Genomic DNA, 16,733 nt, shown 5'->3' on the forward strand with positions numbered 1-16,733 from the left:
GTTTGGCATGAAAAAATAACTGTACATATGTATTAACTGCCTTACTAAGGAGCTCAGGGCAGCTTCCATGGAAAGCTTCCTTCATTAAATCAATTGAGTAAGAAAATCACTGATTTAAAATCAGCTAGTGAGTTTCCATTAGTAGAGGTGTAGTTGAATCTGTATATCTCAGGTCCCAGTTCACTATACTATCCTTATTCTCCACAGTCTCTGATATATATTTTTCTTAAAATTAAAGGTATGGTATTTTATCAAAAAAGAAAGATTATGGCTCAGAGATCAAAAGGAATCAAAGTTCTAAAAATTAATTTCCCTTGGATTGCCAATCCATGACCTGTACATAAGGCAATTTATATTCATTTTTAGTAACTGAGAAATACAGTTGCTAAATTTGAATATTGTAGTAAAGAAAACATTTTGGTTAAAAGAATTCACACAGGACTGATTTTATCCTAACTTGGTATATTGCTTCTTAATAGTTGTTTATAAGGGGAGGTTTGGTCTAGCGGTGAAGGCTCTGGACTAGGTGCAGAAAGATTCCAGTTCTAGTCCTGCCTTTGGCACAGAACCAGTTGGGTGACTTTGGGCCAATCATTGTCTCTCATATTAAGAAGGCCACAATAGATTTCTTCTGCAGATGTTGCCAAGAAAATTGTGTGGATATTAAAACTGGAGTTTGTCCATATAATTGCCAGAACATCAAGATTGACTTAACAAACACAGATGCAGGCACACACAGGCATAGACTCACAGATGTTTAGTATATACAGAAAAAAGAAATGTATTGATTTGAAAGTTTATTACTACCTTTTCACTCTTTTTTAGGTTCCTCTCTGCAGTCTGTTATCTGCAACAATGATTCCCTGTTCTACTTCGTGTTTTTTTATCCCTTTCCCATTTTTGGCATTCTCATCATCACCATTCTGCTGGTGCGATTCAAAAGCCGAAATTCCAGCAAGAATTCAGAAGGAAAGAATGGAGTCCCTTTGTTATGGATCAAAGAGCCACACCTAAACTATTCCCCCACGTGTCTGGAGCCTCCTGTTCTCAGCATTCATCCAGGAACTATTGATTAAATGGCAGAGCTCTAAAAGAGGTAAAGCTGCATCTGAAACCCAAAGGAGGTCTATTTTGTTGTATTTTTATTCACCATCTGAACTTTTGGATACCAGCTTACCTCTGCTACACTGTCCTATCACCTTTGGGGCTAAAGGAGCCTGAACACCCCAGAATGCCTGTGAAGAACCAGCCAATTGCTAAGGGGGATAGAATGTCCATTTGTTCGCTGTATATAATGACTTTTCATACTGTTTTCCTTTTCATCCAGTGTCATCATTTGTCTTCTGGGCTGTAATTCTGTTGCTCAAATATGTATTCTTGTATTATGCAGAGGACAGACTCCAGAATGTATTGATTAAGTTGGGCTCTGGTTGTGCCAAAGTGGGGCACTTTATTTTGAGTAAGCTTGTTTTATCAAATGGGCTTGTTTCAGCAGCTACATGTCCTTGGAGTGGACCAGAGAAATGGCATATTGCTTTTGAGAAATGAACTTAGGATCACTCCATACTACATATTAAGCAGCATTGTTTCTGCCATCTAGGTCTGGATGTTTCCTATTACTTCAGGACTGAAAATGCATATGGGGGAGGGGCTTTGTTTTTAGCTTCAAAAAGAAATTACAATCCATCAAAGGAAAACTTTGATTTCCCCACATAGAATTGCCTGTCTAATTCTAATGACCAAAAAGGCCCTGGTTTAAATATGCTCCACTATCACACTTAGAAATTGCAGCAGGGAAAAAAAATAGATCCTAATCTTGACCAAAGTTTAGGAAGCAGTGCAGAAGTAACTGCCTCCTTGTGTGGCCTGGCACTGTAATAACTGTGGAATGTTGAAACAGAGCAGAGAAAGGGCTGACATACTGACCAATTTCTGTTTCTTACAAATGTTATATCCAGCTGCACTGTCTACACAAAGCAGCTTATATCAGGCAAGAAGGGGTATGAATGTTCTTCCTTTCCTCCCATATATGTATATGCTGCTTTGTTATTTCAGCTTTATTTCTTCAGGTATACTAACCCTCATCTTCATTCCACCAGCCTTGCATAAATCACAGTAAGTGAAAATATGCTGGGCTAAGAACTGTTGTTCTTTCTATGAAAGGCACAGCATTAAGAGACCTTGGTTCAGTTCAGGTGGAATCCCTACTTCAAGTCAAGAGCGCTTTCCATGTCCAGGAAAATGCTTGTTATACATGACAGACCAGATCTCTTGTGCCCTGATTCTAGCTGCAGAGACAGGGAAATTTTAAAACTTAAAAGAAAAGTGTGTTTACTGTCTTCCTAAAAGTCTTCCTGGCACAGCTGGTTGCTAATTTTCATAAAAGAGGTGGATCTGTATGATTCATAGTGTCAGCGATATATGCCAGCATGTTATGCTGCCTTGACATGAAGGTGGTTGATCAGTGGTAAGAAGATAGCAATACAGCAGGTTTTTTTTCCTTCCTGAAGAGTGAAAACTAATAGTTTTTCTAATTTGTCCTTATTAAAGCAATTTGTGGGAATAACAAAGTGATGAATGGTGCTTTAACACCAAGGCAAAGGTTTTCCTTATGTCAAGAGAAAGAAATGCCCGTTATACTAAATTCGAGCAGACTTTCTCAATCTCCGAGATGGGTGGAGACTACACTTTGCATAATTCCCAGCCAGCAGGGCCTTTGGTTATGCTGGCTAGAAATAACAGATTTGTAATAAAACACATCTAAAGGACCTTAGGTTGAGGCAGGTTGTTCTTAAGGGGGGAAATATTGATCTAAGCTCTGAGGTTTTTAAAAGAGTTTCCCATCCTTGCAACATTCTAATAAAGCACCCAGAAAGTTCCCAGAACCAAATCTGCCTCTGCAAAACCTTAATCTTATATAATGTGCAATTTGAAAAAAAATATTTTAGTCTGCCTGCCTATACTGTCAATTCAGAACAGAGGGGATTTAAAAAGAAAATGAGACACCTACACACAGACGCACTCAAAAGTTCCTAGCTTCTCTCTACAGTTCTGTTGATGTAAAACATCTTGTACATATACTGCTGGAGGGCAGGAGCGGTAATTGAGTTAAGGTCTTAAAAAGGAAAGGAGGGAGTGGGACAATCCGTGCCCTAAACAACATTGTTTCTTATCTTTGCATCAGAAATATTTTCAACTGACCTAGTAGCATTAATGCTTCCCTACCAGCAATCCTTCTCTGCACGCCTGCTTATGGAAAGTTATCCCACAGCGACATCCAGTGGCTAACTCTCCAATCTGTGGACTGTGGACTCTTGGGAAAGTATTTGGATGTCATAAAGCCTCTTAAATAGTGGAAGAATTGTCCCACAAGCAGCACCAAGGATCACTTGCAAATGACTTGTCCATTGTGCTGCCAAACTGATTACCAGTTCAGAATGGGCTTTCTTTTTAAAACATGGACACCGCCTGCAAAAAGCTTTCACAAAGCTTTTTGGACCACTCTTTCTCTACCCAGAGAAAAGGAACAAGCTACCTTTGCATGATGTGAGAAAATGTGTTTTTTATTATTATTATTAAAGAGAAACTTTGTACCATGTTGCACTAAATGTTTTATACAACACACATGCAAGCTGTAGTAAACTGTGTTAAAATGGTGATTTATTGTCCTGTGTTAATAATGGTTTTGAACTGTTAACAAAAATTTTATACCAGCTATCAATGTGCTGTTTATGTCAAGTTGGGTGTTCAACCACAGCAAGCCACAATGTTTTTGCTCTTACCATGGCTTGGCATCACTGGCATGGACACACAACATGAGCATTGAACAAATGTCTATAGTGACTCATTTGTACAGAAGAATGGATTTCACTGGTCTGTTCCCCTTTCATCCTGAAAGCTAAGATTATAAAAATATAACTTTGCTGGAGCTTAGCTATAATGGCAAACGGAAGATCTGCTTTTCCTTAAAGATTCAACAATTCTGAGGAAGGAATGGGAATCTAAGCTAATATGGCAGTATATTATTGGAGTTATGCAAAATATCTCTATGCATAGCAATTGTTTATCATTTGTTCTTCCTTAAGAGATTGTCCTTAAAACACAAAGACTTTTTTTAGTCTGAGAGCAGTTTGTTCTAGTAATTAAAGCACCAGGCTAGAAACGATGAGACATGAGTTCAAATCCCACTTTTACCATGCTGAATGGTCATTGAGCCAGTCATTGTCTCTCAGCCCAGCTCACCTCATAGGGTGTATGTTTGGGGGGAAATAGGAGAAGGAAGTGTTAGATAAGTTCACTGTCTTAAGTTATTCGTAAAAATAATAAAGGCAGGATACAAATAAATAATCTATGAGCCAGACATCTTCAATACAACTAGTTCAGAACTCTATTTGGTTTGAATGAACAAAGTTTGCAAAATGCTAAGCAAAACTTAATGTTATAACTCCTGAGGCCAAGGTGTATTTCACTGCTTGCAAAGATGTCAGTCAAAAGTACACAGAGTGAATGTGTACGTATGTATGCATATCCCGCCTTTATTATTTTTTACATAAATACATTATGAATACAAATAACTCAAGGCAGTCAATGCATCCAACACCCCACCCTCCTATTTTCCCCACAATGACCACCCTAGGAGGTGAGTTGGTCTGAGACAGTGCCTGGACCATAGACACCCAGCTGGCTTTCATGGCTAAGGCAGGACTTGAATTGCTTATATTTATGGCAGCAATTTGAAATGATGGATGACAACAGCTCAGTTGCAGCTAGAGGACTAATGGCTCTCCCTGATCATCTAAAACTACAATCCAAAAAGTAAAATTGGAGCAGGGACAATGTTTATCTGCCTACACACTTCCTAGAAAGCCCAATGCATGTGTCAAAAAGTCTTGTTTCAGATTCTTCTGCTACATTCCTAAATACAAACAAAACACAAAAGATTAGAGGTCCCAACCAATTTTACAAATATAATGAGAGGTATCTTTTCCCCTTTACTTTTCCAGCTAAATGTTACATTATCCTCAAATACATTCTTCAAGTTTTTTAAAGTATAGATGATAGATTTTTCAGTAATATTTACTGAATAACTTAAATCACAATCTAGATGTATTCACTATTCGCATTCTTTTATAAGTTCACAGGTAAATATTTTGCCGAATTTTAACAATTGCTTCACCTCTAGCAGTAGGACTTTTGGGTAGGCAAGCTGAGATGATATAGTTCCTTAGCCACTTTTTCCAGTCTGTCTTTGTATTCAATATTTTTATAGTTTTTTTCACTAACCCCTTTGAAGCCATACATTGCCCCCCACCAGCATGCAGCAATCACTGCAGTAGAGTCACTATCCCCACCATGAAAGAAACTCCGCAGAGCTAATTCAGTCCAGTTCTCAGAGCCCAAGATGGCATCATAGGCAATCATGGGTGCATCATGGCCACTACTACCTCCCCACCCAGAGAAACTCAAGGAAGTGTAGAATTCGTCTCTCTCTTTCACACCAAATTCTTTAGGGAAGGAAGGAGGAGAGATCCCGTCTGAGATGCCTCTGATTTTCAGGTATTTCTTCCACTGGCTTTCAAAGTAGTTCCTGAAATAGAAATGCAAAGTTTCTATTGATAAGCTAGATATATGTAATTTAACAAATTTGTATTAAAACTCTAACCACTCCACCCTCCCCACTTGATAGCTGGAAGATTATGGAGGAACATTGAAGTCCAATGTAACAAAAATTCAGTGAAAAGATGTTGCTTTAGACGTATAAAATATATAAATGGACCCAATATAATTAGGAGGATTGAGGCATAAGTTATCAAATAGTGCCTAGAAAGATATGCAGATCAGCATTGAAAGCAACAAAACTTGGCATTGCCCATTACCTATTATCTATACAATACATATTGCATGCAATTTTGGTCTCCACAATATAAAAAAGATATTGAGCCTCTAGAAAGTGCAGAGAACAACAACAAAGATGATTTGGGGACTGAAAGCTAAAACAGAAAGAATGGTTGCAGGAATTAGGTATGGCTAGTTTAATTAAAAGGACTAAGGGTGACATTATAGCAGTCTTACAATCTCTAAGGGTCAGCTATAAAGAAGAAGGGATCAACCTATTCTCCAAAGCAGCTGAAGATGGAACAAGAAGCAATGAATGGAAACTAATCAAGGAGAGAAACAACCTAGAACTAGGGAGAAATTTCTTGACAGAGCATGATGTGCTGGTCCAGCAATTAAGATGCAAGGGTCAGGGATGAAACATTTGATTCAATCCAAATGTGGGAAAGTAAGAGCACTTTGTGACATCATGCTGGCCACATGACAGTCTTCAGACAGGTGGACTCAATGGCCTTGAAACGGAGATGAGCACTGACCCCTATTGTCGGCAACAATTAGTGGATTATTCTAAATCCGCAGGAACTATTTTAGAATCATCAGTGGAATGGCCTTCAGAAGTTGAGGATGCTCCAACACTGGAGGTTTTTAAAAAGAAATTGGACAAGCATTTGTCTGAAATGATACAGGGTTTCCTGCTTGACCAGGGAGTTAAACTAGAAGACCTCCAAGGTCTCTTCCAAATCTTATTCTGTTATTTGTTTACCTTTTCCCCTCCATTCTGGAACTCTCTTGTGTTCTCCAGTTGAGAGCTCAAATGGGAAGACCACTCATAGATTATTCTTTTGTTCCAAATTATCTATGTGGGTTGTCTGGATAGAATACATTCAATGCTTGCTCAGCACTATACAGTCACAAAAATATCAGATATGCTTACGACTTTCAACTATTAACATCACAAATACCCATGCTTACCAATGCTCCAAATTTTTCTCTACAAAGCAGCCGGACTTCTTGATATAGGCCTTTGCTTTAGGGATCACTTCCATTAGACCTTTTCCCCATTCCTTTATTGGTTTTTGATTCACAGCATAAGAAGTAAAAAGAGCAGATGCAAGGGATCCAAGATAACCAGTTGGATGATGGTGAGTCATTCGTCCACTCTCAATACTGACTGCAATTAATGTTTCCAGGTCTTCTGGATGACAAAATCTTAGTCCAATGCACATTGATCTCATGGCAGCTCCACACCCTCCTCCATTTTCACAGAAACTAGGTATCCAGCTATCTGGGTCATCTGGATCCAAATTCATAGCATAATACATGCAAGTACCACCTGTAAAAGATGGAACATTGTATCAGAACATGTTCATTAAGCAGGCAGCAAAAACAATAAAATTAAACACTAGAAATAGAGGTTAGGCCAAACTTTTCCAAAAAAACATAACTCCAAATGACTTATCAGAAAAATCTCCCCAAATAAACTTTTGCTGTGTCTGTCTTCTTGCACAATGTAAAATAACCCTCTGAGTGTTTCTAAATATGTTTTCTAATAAGGCCCATTATCCTTAATCAACCTAGCCAATATTGTCTGAAGATGTGGCGGCATTTCTAATACATTTTAAGAACCCAGAATAGAGAAGCCTAGTTTACAAAAGTAGCAATTAGTGAAAGTGATACTATTGAACTATCATAGAAAACTGTATGCAAAAAGGAAATCAAAACTAGCAATCCATTTCAATACAAACCCACTCTTGTATAAAAGCCTGTTTTACCACTGTGAAACTGAAAATTGTTAATGCTGTTCATAAATCTGAACAGCCTTGACAATATTGGTAAAGCAAGTAAATTGAAGAAGCAGATAATGTAATAATTACAAAAAGCATAATTAACATAATAAACAATCTGAGTATGTAATTAGATGTACACTTATATGGAATTAGGTCCCAACTGAAAGTTGTGGGACTTAATTCTGATTACATACAGAATAAAGAATATGCAGTATATAAATCAGAATATATATGAGTGGAAAACCCTTTAAATTTATACCAAAGTATGCATATATTACACCTGGAAGAAAAGATTTCATTTTTTTTCCAAACATCTGCAATCCCTTTTAGTTTACATGAAAATTGAGAGAATTGTTACACATTCTAATTGCAGAAGAGGGGGGGGGGAGAGAAAGAGAAATGGAAGAAAGGATTATTTGACAACTTCTTTCTTTGTGTATTTTTCATGAATATGTTTTTAGGTTCCACATAATGAAAATATCTTTAAGAAATCCAGCAAGGAACTAGAGAGAAGTCCAAAGTATCTTTTGGGAACAGAAGCAATCAATCTCCCAATATCAATTGCTAAAAATCTGCATGGGTGAGTGTTTTTGGACTTCTCACAGACTTTGGTTAGCAATGATGGAAGCAGAATGTAGTACTTGGGCGGTTGGAGCTTAGGGATCTACAGTAGACATCTTCCGGTTTTCAAAATCATAAGACAGTGTGGTTCGCACAGAACTAAACCAAGAGTTGTTTCCTATCATTGTACAGAATAGAACAGAGAATGATGTAAGTCACAGAAATGCATAAGAATTAGAGAACTGTTTTAACAGTGGAACTAATTACTCAGAGAGGTGATAGGCTTCACAAAACTGAATATGTTTAAACAAAGTCTGGACAGGCGTTATCTGAAGGCATTTTAATGTAGTTGATTCTATTAAATAGAGAATCAGACTCACTATCTATGTAACCACTGCCAGTTCTATAACCCTTTAAGAGCCAAGAGGTATGTACGATGTATTTTTGTAAAGGAGAATGTGAGTTAATTTATTGACATATAGTCATCTATGATTTAAAAAAAAACAATTTTAGGTTGACAAAATACTTCTTTAGATAAATTATCTTCACTAATGTAATCTGATCCCAAAGAAAAGTTTCTACCTAGCTACCAAGAATTTACAAAGCAAGGTTACTTTGCAAGCTTTTCTGAAGGTCAGGGCAATAGGAGGAATTTCCCTATGCTTGTCCAGAAGGGAAAGTCCCTATGATTTGCAGAGTTTCTGGCTTGTAAAACAATAAGGAAGTCTACAGATGTATAAATTTCTCAAGAACCGAAAACCTACAAGCTATTCTACAAGGAGCTACAAGAAGCCCAAACCATGGACATGGACTTTTCTAAAAGTCATTTAAAACTGTCCTTTGTATTTCATCTTAATTTGGAAGTTTTCAGGGGAATGATGGCACGGCATACATATGTACTTAACACACAACCCATCCTCAGTTATATTTTTCAGAGTACACCATATCTGAGCACTATACCTGTGGTGCATAACCTGAAGCTAATAGATTTTAGGTATTCCCAGAATCCCCCAAGTAGTCATTGGGTTCTGAATTTTAATGAGACACAAGAACAGAACAGAAACATTTAAACCAGTGGTCACTAACTGGTGGTCCGTGGTCCGTGAGAAAGTTTTGGTGGTCCACAGAAAAATTATTTGCATTTTTATATTGCATAAAATACTATTTATCCTTTAAAAAAATCATATTAGTGGTCCGCTGGATGTAAAACTATGAATTTAGTGATCCCTGAGGTTCGAAAGGTTGGTGACCCCTGGTTTAAACAACATAGAAACACATCAGATTAATTGCATTTGATGCATTTGATTTTTTTGCATTTCAATTTCTCCTGATTTTATTTTCTCATGTTACAACCCTTGCTTTTTTTAGAAGGTTTTTTTTTAACTCTCATTTATAAGCTGATAAAAGACTTCTTTGGATCAAAGGCATATATTAATTTAAATAAATGTATAAATATAAATTTAAATATGCCTGTTCAGTAAAATTCAAAAGGCAAGTGTTAGGTTCACACATTGCATGAAGCCAAACTGGATTCTTGGGTATTGTTCTATGTTTGGACTACTGCAGTGCTGTACTACACTCATGCAATCCCTGAACTACATTGGCCTGTCCTTGAAGATCATTTGAAAGTTTCAACTGGTAAGAGAATGTGGCTGCATAGGTAATAAATAGTGTGTCACACATTTATTTTACTTTCTTTAAAGCCCTAAATGGCTTGGAATTGGGACCATCTTTTCCCAAAGGTTTCTGTTAGGTAAGCTCCCCGTTGGGAGAGCAAGTGCGTTGAGAAGCGTTGTGAGAGTTGTGTTGGAGAACACACAAACCAGCATACAGACACACTGCAGTTTAAATAGGCTTTTACTTTTGTGGAAATAGACGTATCAGAGTCCATCAAACAGTCCAAGTCATACACGGATAAGACAGTCAGTCATCAATGTCTTTCAGTTAAGGGATAATCCAAATAACATAGTCCATAATCATACAAACAGTCTGGTACTCAAAGTTTGCTAGCAGTTGCAAAACTTACAATAGCTCATGGCACTTTCTAACAGCCAGCTTCCAAATCAGATCAGCCCAGCATCTAACAAACAGAGAGCTAACAGTCATTCTGACTCCCTCTTTTGGCCGATTGAGGAAACAGCAACCAATCACATTTTACAGTATGATTTAAAGAAACAGGTACAGCATTGCTATATAATTTATATATTGCCAACTCAACTGTTAGAATTATATTCCTAACAGTTTCTACCAGTCCAATTTGGTCTAGCAGGTTGGGCATTGGAGCAGATTCCACCAGCCAAGAAATGTCAACTGACAGGAACCAGATTACGTACCTTCTCAGTCATGGCCCCTGCTCTTTGGAACATTTTTCCTTCAAAATTAAAATGGTCCTGCCCCTGTTAACCTTTCATAGGCTTTAAAACCTAGCTATGTGCCTGGGCCCTTAAATGTATAAAGGATGCCATTTCTTGGCTTTACTGGCAATTATTAAAATATATTTATTTATTTTGTATTCTTCACCCAGTCACTTGGCTGAGATAGATGGCTATAGAAATCAAATAATTAATAGCAAACGAACCATGATTTGTCACTTAGCAGGATATATTATTGTACTCTTAAACACATGGGAACTTAACCAGTAATACAGTAATCCCCTCATCACAATTCTATTCCCAATAGTCAGTTTTTAGTTGCTTTCTGTAAAATCAGTGGGAAACAATCTCATACTGGGAAGAAGGCTGTTCCAAAGGAGGAGGAATCACAACTAAGAAAATCTGTTCCTATAATAGTCAAATGAACATAGAAACTGCCCCCTTTCCAATCACACTGGGAAAAGATGGTCCATTGGTTATTCTATACCATGTTGGGCTTTTCAAGGGAGTTACCACACCTGAAATTGCACCTGAAACAGAATTGGTAAACAGTGCTACTCTCACAATAGAGGTTTTACGTGAGAAAACCCAGAGACTCCCATTACTACAAAAACCACTGAATTCTGGACCGATCAAAGGATCTTCAATATATTTGATGGGAAAGGAAAATGCCACAATATACTTGAATCAAATTTTGGTATGTTCTAGGAATAGACTGGAGAGATTAACATTCCTTTAGATATTTGTCCTGATTAAGAGAAGGAGTTATAGTGCAGGGAAGAGAAATAGCTAACTATGGTAGGAGGGAAGATTGAGTAATGAGGTAAATATTTGGAAAAATCTCATCTTAGCCTTCAATTTTACAATTTTCATTTCATTCTTATATCTCTGCTAACCTTCTACATGCTGCTACTCTCTAGATTGGTTAGTAATTAAGTCCCATCATTTCCAATCAACATAACCAATGCCCTGAGAGAGTGGGGGTGTTTATTCCAAACCATCTGGAACCACATGGTGCTATCCCTCTAATAAGATCTGACTTGAAAAAAATTAAGTATGAACTGTGGCTACTAAAGCATACAATAATTTTCAGCAATTGTAGCCAGAAGTGGCTGTGCAGGTCACAAAAGTAGGTTTACCTTCAAATAGAAATCATTAAAAAGGCCATTAAATAGTGTTGTAAATGGAGCTTTTCCAAGAGTGAAGCAGAATACACCTGGTAAAGTGTGACATTTGAGAAATGTTATTTACTCATTCCCATGGAAACATTTTAAAAATGTACCTGGAGATCGTCCAGTCATGTCATCCATGCAATCCCTGTAGTTTGTTGCAAGGAGTTTGTACAAGTGGGATAAATCTGGGTTTTTGCCAGCAGCAGCCAAGGCTTCAGCAGTAGCCAAGTGCATAATGGTGTCATCGCTGACCTTCCAACCTTGTATGTTAAGATGGTCCACGCCACCCATTTTGGCTACTTCATTGTGAATTTTCTCACCGCTTCGTTGAAATTCCCATTTTGCATTACGAAAGCCCAGGGCATCTCCAGCTGCACTCAACACCATGGCAGCCACATAGTTCTCCAACAGGCCAGAACACATGTTGTGTTGCCACAATAAGATTAAAAGCAAAATCTGAAATAAAAATAAGTTAAAACACACACTATGATTTACCTACACAACACAATTGCAATTGTTTTATTGTGTACAGTATCTTTTTTATATAATTACTTGGACAAACACTTAAAATGGGTTCCACCACAATATCGCGAAGCCCTTATCTGCGGAGACATAAGCGTGAGTGCTAATCCGCGTCGTCCGAATCGCTAAAGCAAATGCGACCTTACCGCGCTGACATAAGGGCGGAGGGCAAATCTGCGCCTTCCGAAGCACTCAGCCTAACCTAACCCTAAACCTAACCCTAAACCTAACCCTAAACCTAACCCTAAACCTAACCCTAAACCTAACCCTAAACCTAACCCTAACCCTTACCTTAATTTAAATCGGCTTTCTGCCACCGCGCGGTTTTAAAGCGCCCTTCTGTCGCCGCGCTGTTGTCGCGGTGGTGATGACGCACAGTGATGATGTTGCAGCTTTAGCAACGCGGTTTTATCACCGCTGTTTTGACGAGCGCGGTTTTGTCATGCCACTCTTAAAATGATTTAGAAAAAGTGCTTAAGAACTTAAGCAAAAGATATAATCAAGCTAAAGCAGCATACAGATGCTTTGCTTAGAGTTCTGCATGAATTAAAAAAATAGAAAGAAAAAATGGCTGTTTTAACAAGTCAATTCATGCAGAAACCTAAAAAAGTATAGGCTGCTTTAATGAATAATATAAACATTTTGCGGTCAGGAGATGCAGAGCTCAAATAATGCTCATTCTTAGTTACTGAGGGCAGGTGTTATCCACAATCAATTGGGGGGGGGATTGTATAAACTGGTAGTTTAATACATACTCTCTCATGTATGAAACAAAACTAAAAAATAAAAGGTAGCTTTCAAATTAGACCATTTAAAACAAGGAATTTATTTTAATTCTTTCCAGAGCCTGACACTGGAGGTAAATCTTCTCCTTCCTGCCACTTTCATTGTGGAAAAAAACCTGTTCCTTCTTTTCAAATAGTTTAGCCAATTAATGAGAAGTTCTAACACTGACTAAACACTGAAGTAAGTTCCTGGTTCATTTTATCCCAATGAAAAATTATAGTTGGTCCATTTAACAATCAGTTTTCCCCATTTTTGTTTGCGTGGCACACATTTATCCATCCAGCTCCAAGCAAATCAAAACAAAACAAATCCAAAAGCTAGAACCGGACATGAATTGCATGTGTGTGTGTGTGTGTGTCTGTGTGTGTCTGTGTGTGTGTGTGTGTGTGTGTCTGTGTGTGTTGAGAACATATATCAAATATTACATGTTCTCTGTATGTATCTCAAATATGTCAAACTCTTGTCAGTGTTTCTAAATCAAATCCATGATGAAATTCAAGTTGCAAAACAATACTGTCCTGTCAAAACAATGCTGTGCAATACCCAGTATTGTAAGACATCCTAGTATGTCATGTTCATTGGAGGAAGGAAGATTGGTATATATTAACAACCCTGCAGAGTATTTTGGTGGTTCTCTCTTTAAAAAAGCCACAGACTTGCGGCAGAGGCAATGCCAACCCAGCCCTTTCCTGAGTTTATGTCCCTTGTACACTATGAAGATAGGTTAATTCAGCATAACTAAGTTAAACAAGACGTGCAGCGGAAGCTACTAAACTAAGGAACCAATGCTCCGAAAAAAGGAACCCTCAATTAGTGAAGCTGTCAAGTTTATGAAAAGGCGTTGTTAGGGGGGAGGGGGGAGGAGAGAGATCGATTCAATTGTAAAGATGCCCCTCAGTGTTTCTGTGCTAGGCACCTCGAGGCTCATCGCATTTAGCCTGTCACTCAAGCCACAAGGCAAGGGACAGTACCCAGCTCTACAGGACTGAGCAATACTTTCGGGGACAGGTGCACAATTCTCCCAGTCTCGTCGAAAGTCCCTAGAGAACATTGTGGCTTTCGCTAAGCCGAAGAATATTTTTTTAAAAACAAAAATCAAATCGTTCTGTTTCCCCTGCTCGCCACTCCGGATTCTTTGCTAGCAATGCCCCGGATACCTGAGCCCCAATTCAGTCCTACGGAGACGGCAGCCAACCGCTGTCCAAAGCGCCTTGTCCGAGCCGAGTCCTGCTTTTGGAGAAGGTGGGTCCTGCTCGCCCTCTCTCCCCTCCCCCGTCGCTCCTTCGCAAAAAAAAGCTCCCGAGGAGGTAAGTGGGGCGTCTCCGCTCTCAGCGGGTTTCGCAAACCACCGACTTGGTTTTATATCCCGTTCTCTTCCGCGTTCTCTCGGCCTTAGCCGTGGGTGCGGTCTTTTGCCACAATCGCTAAGAGCAAACCCTTAAAAACCCCTCAGGAGGAGGAAAAAGAGGAAGGGGGCGGTGGTATATTTCCGAATACACGTGATTCTATTTAATAAAAACCCGCACGATCCGGTTTGTTGCGATACGAGTAACCCCCCCTTGCTTATTAAGGACTAGGGTCCATTAAGTAAGACGCTTCAAGAGTTTGGGCAGTGGCCTGTTTCAGGCTATCGCCCAATGTTTACTTAACAGCAGTTGCGGGGGAGATTTCTGAATGCACAAGGCTATAAATACTATTATCCTAACCGGGCATTCGGGAAAAGTAGTGGAAGGAACAGGGCACGGCCGGTAATCTTGGTTACGACCGGGCCCTCCCTTGGGTTATTTTAAAGAGATGACTCAGCCATACTTACAGTGACGATCTGCGAATGACAGCGATCGCGGATTCGTGCGTCTGAAACCCGAAAGAAAACGGGGGCGAGAAGCCGCGGCGGCGGCTAATCGAAAGCCGCGGGTGGCGGTAAGAAAAGCTGCAGCCGGGTCTTGGGGAACCGAGTTTGCCGGCGAGCGCCGGAAAAGAAGTAACTCTCGATCAAACGCTTTGCTTCACGGGAAGTTTTGTTTGGATGTCCTCTGGGTGGCAGAAAGCGAAAGCCAAGTTAAAGTTGCAGGAATGGGGCATTGGTGGAAACCTTCCGTTTTCCTCAGCTAAGCAGACCTAAGCAGATTCCTCTGAGGTGGGACACACACACACACACACACACAAACACTGAGAGAAAACTTTAATTGGCCATCCCATTCAAAAGGATCTACTTAGACCTGGATAGAAAGGAGGATGCTCCACGTGTTTGTTTCTGTGTTTGGTGATCAGAAAAATCTGCTTAGCTGAGGAAAACGGAAGGTTTCCACCAACGCCCAATAAAATTTATTGGCTGTCCATCTTACCACAGTTACATCTAAGCTAAAACATAAAAAGTTTAAAACAAACATTGAAACCAAAGGTGCATTGGGGGGAGGAGGAAGGCAGAGTATGTGGGTGTGAGGTGGGGGAGATGGGTTCTTTCATTAATCAACTATCTTTGTTTCCTACTGGTGTCCCAAGCTGACTGCCAAAGCTAAGGTGACCAGATTTTCAGATTGGTAAAGAGGGACACCATTGACTGGGGGGGGGAGGGGGGGCGGCTTGATTAAAAAATTTATATTTTGTCAAAAGGTCACACAAGGCGATTATATGACCCCAGGACACTGAAAGCATCATAAATATGAATCTGTTGCCAAACATCAAAATTTTGATCACGTGACCATGAGGATGCTTCAACGGTCGCTAAGTGTGAAAAATGGTCACTAAGTGTGAAAAATGGTCATCAGTCACTTTTTTCAATGCCGTTGTAACTTTGGTCACTAAATGAACTGTTTGAAAGCTAAAGCTAGCTTGCATTATGCTAGCTTACATTTTCAAGAGAGAGAAGCTAAACTCCTTATTAGAATTGAAATAGAAATGAGTAGAGTAGAGTAGAATAGTTTATTACCCAAGTGTGATTGGACACACAAGGAATTTGTCTTCGGTGTACATAAATAAAATAAAATACAATACATTCATCAAGAATCATAAGCTACAACACAGTGATAGTCTCTCTCTCTCTCTCTCTCTCTCTCTCACACACACACACACACACAAACACACAAATAAACACACACTCCTCTGGATTCAATGGGGTTTAGGAAATCCCCCCACCTCACACACTCCCTCTTTCTTTCTCTCTTCCCTCCTCTGGATTCAATGGGGTTTAGGAAATCACCCCACCTCACACACTCCCTCTTTCCTTCTCTCTCCCCTCCTCTGGATTCAATGGGATTTTTAGAAAATCCCCACTCCTGTGCATACACTCCCTCTTTCTCTCTCTCTCCCCTCCTCTGGATTCAATGGGACTTTTAGAAAATCCCCACTCCTGTGCACACACTCCCTCTTTCTCTCTCTCTCTCTCCCTCCTTCTCTGGATTCAATGGGACTTTTAGAAAATCCCTACTCCTGTGCACACACTCCCCCCCCCCTCTCTCTCTCTCTCCTTCTCTGGATTCAATGGGACTTTTAGAAAATCCCTACTCCTGTGCACACACTCCCTCTTTCTCTCTCTCTCTCTCTCCCTCTCCCCCCTCCTCTGGATTCAATGGGACTTTTAGAAAATCCCCACTCCTGTGCACACACTCCCTCTTTCTCTCTCTCTCCCTGTCTCTCCCTCCCTCCCTCTCCCTCTCCCTCTCTCTTTCCTTAAATTCTGAAGCCTGAAGAGGGAAGAG

The 16,733-nt window shown here is 39.5% G+C and overlaps 3 protein-coding genes across 9 annotated transcripts in view; 2 read left to right on the plus strand and 1 right to left on the minus strand.

Moving 5' to 3' along the window:
- Positions 1 to 3,659, plus strand: part of IGSF3 (immunoglobulin superfamily member 3) — a 103,019-nt gene extending 99,360 nt beyond the window's left edge. For all 4 annotated transcript variants that reach the window (XM_087721490.1, XM_087721493.1, XM_087721491.1 and 1 more), the window contains one exon: positions 826 to 3,659. In XM_087721490.1, coding sequence (XP_087577616.1) covers positions 826 to 1,076 — 251 coding nt within the window. In that variant the 3' untranslated portion in view covers positions 1,077 to 3,659. The remainder of the gene's footprint in view (positions 1 to 825) is intronic.
- On the minus strand, positions 3,639 to 14,988 carry ADPRH (ADP-ribosylarginine hydrolase). 2 transcript variants are annotated; one of them, XM_014076614.2, is made up of 4 exons: positions 14,849 to 14,988; positions 11,838 to 12,183; positions 6,808 to 7,168; positions 3,639 to 5,587 (listed from the first exon to the last, which is right to left on the minus strand). In XM_014076614.2, exons 2-4 carry the CDS (start codon positions 12,148 to 12,150, stop codon positions 5,179 to 5,181), a joined length of 1,083 nt encoding a protein of 360 aa, XP_013932089.2. In that variant the 5' UTR covers positions 12,151 to 12,183; positions 14,849 to 14,988; the 3' UTR covers positions 3,639 to 5,178. The 2 variants fall into 2 exon arrangements, with proteins under 2 accessions (XP_013932089.2, XP_013932088.2); XM_014076613.2 differs by lacking the exon at positions 14,849 to 14,988 and adding an exon at positions 14,193 to 14,322.
- Positions 14,205 to 16,733, plus strand: part of LOC106557383 (programmed cell death 1 ligand 1) — a 56,028-nt gene continuing 53,499 nt past the window's right edge. Inside the window, exon 1 of one of the 3 annotated variants that reach the window (XM_087721495.1) lies at positions 14,205 to 14,277. The gene's annotated coding sequence lies outside the window, so the exon portion shown is untranslated. Of the gene's footprint in view, positions 14,343 to 14,828; positions 14,956 to 16,733 lie in introns of those variants that run through there. The other 2 variants (XM_087721494.1, XM_014076616.2) reach the window with 2 other exon arrangements.

Source organism: Thamnophis sirtalis, unplaced genomic scaffold (assembly GCF_051295495.1).
Source record: "Thamnophis sirtalis isolate CommonGarterSnake01/CBP01778 unplaced genomic scaffold, rThaSir2_p1.2 scaffold_8, whole genome shotgun sequence".
NCBI classification, from domain to species: domain Eukaryota; kingdom Metazoa; phylum Chordata; class Lepidosauria; order Squamata; family Natricidae; genus Thamnophis; species Thamnophis sirtalis.

Coding starts and splice junctions, on each gene's coding strand:
- ADPRH (XM_014076614.2), bottom strand. CDS start 12,150: ATGTGTTCTGGCCTGTTGGAGAACTATGTGGCTGCCATGGTGTTGAGT. Junction 7,169..11,837: donor CATGACTGGACGATCTCCAG/GTACATTTTTAA, acceptor CATCTTTTACAG/GTGGTACTTGCATGTATTAT. Junction 5,588..6,807: donor GAGAAAAATTTGGAGCATTG/GTAAGCATGGGT, acceptor TTTCTATTTCAG/GAACTACTTTGAAAGCCAGT.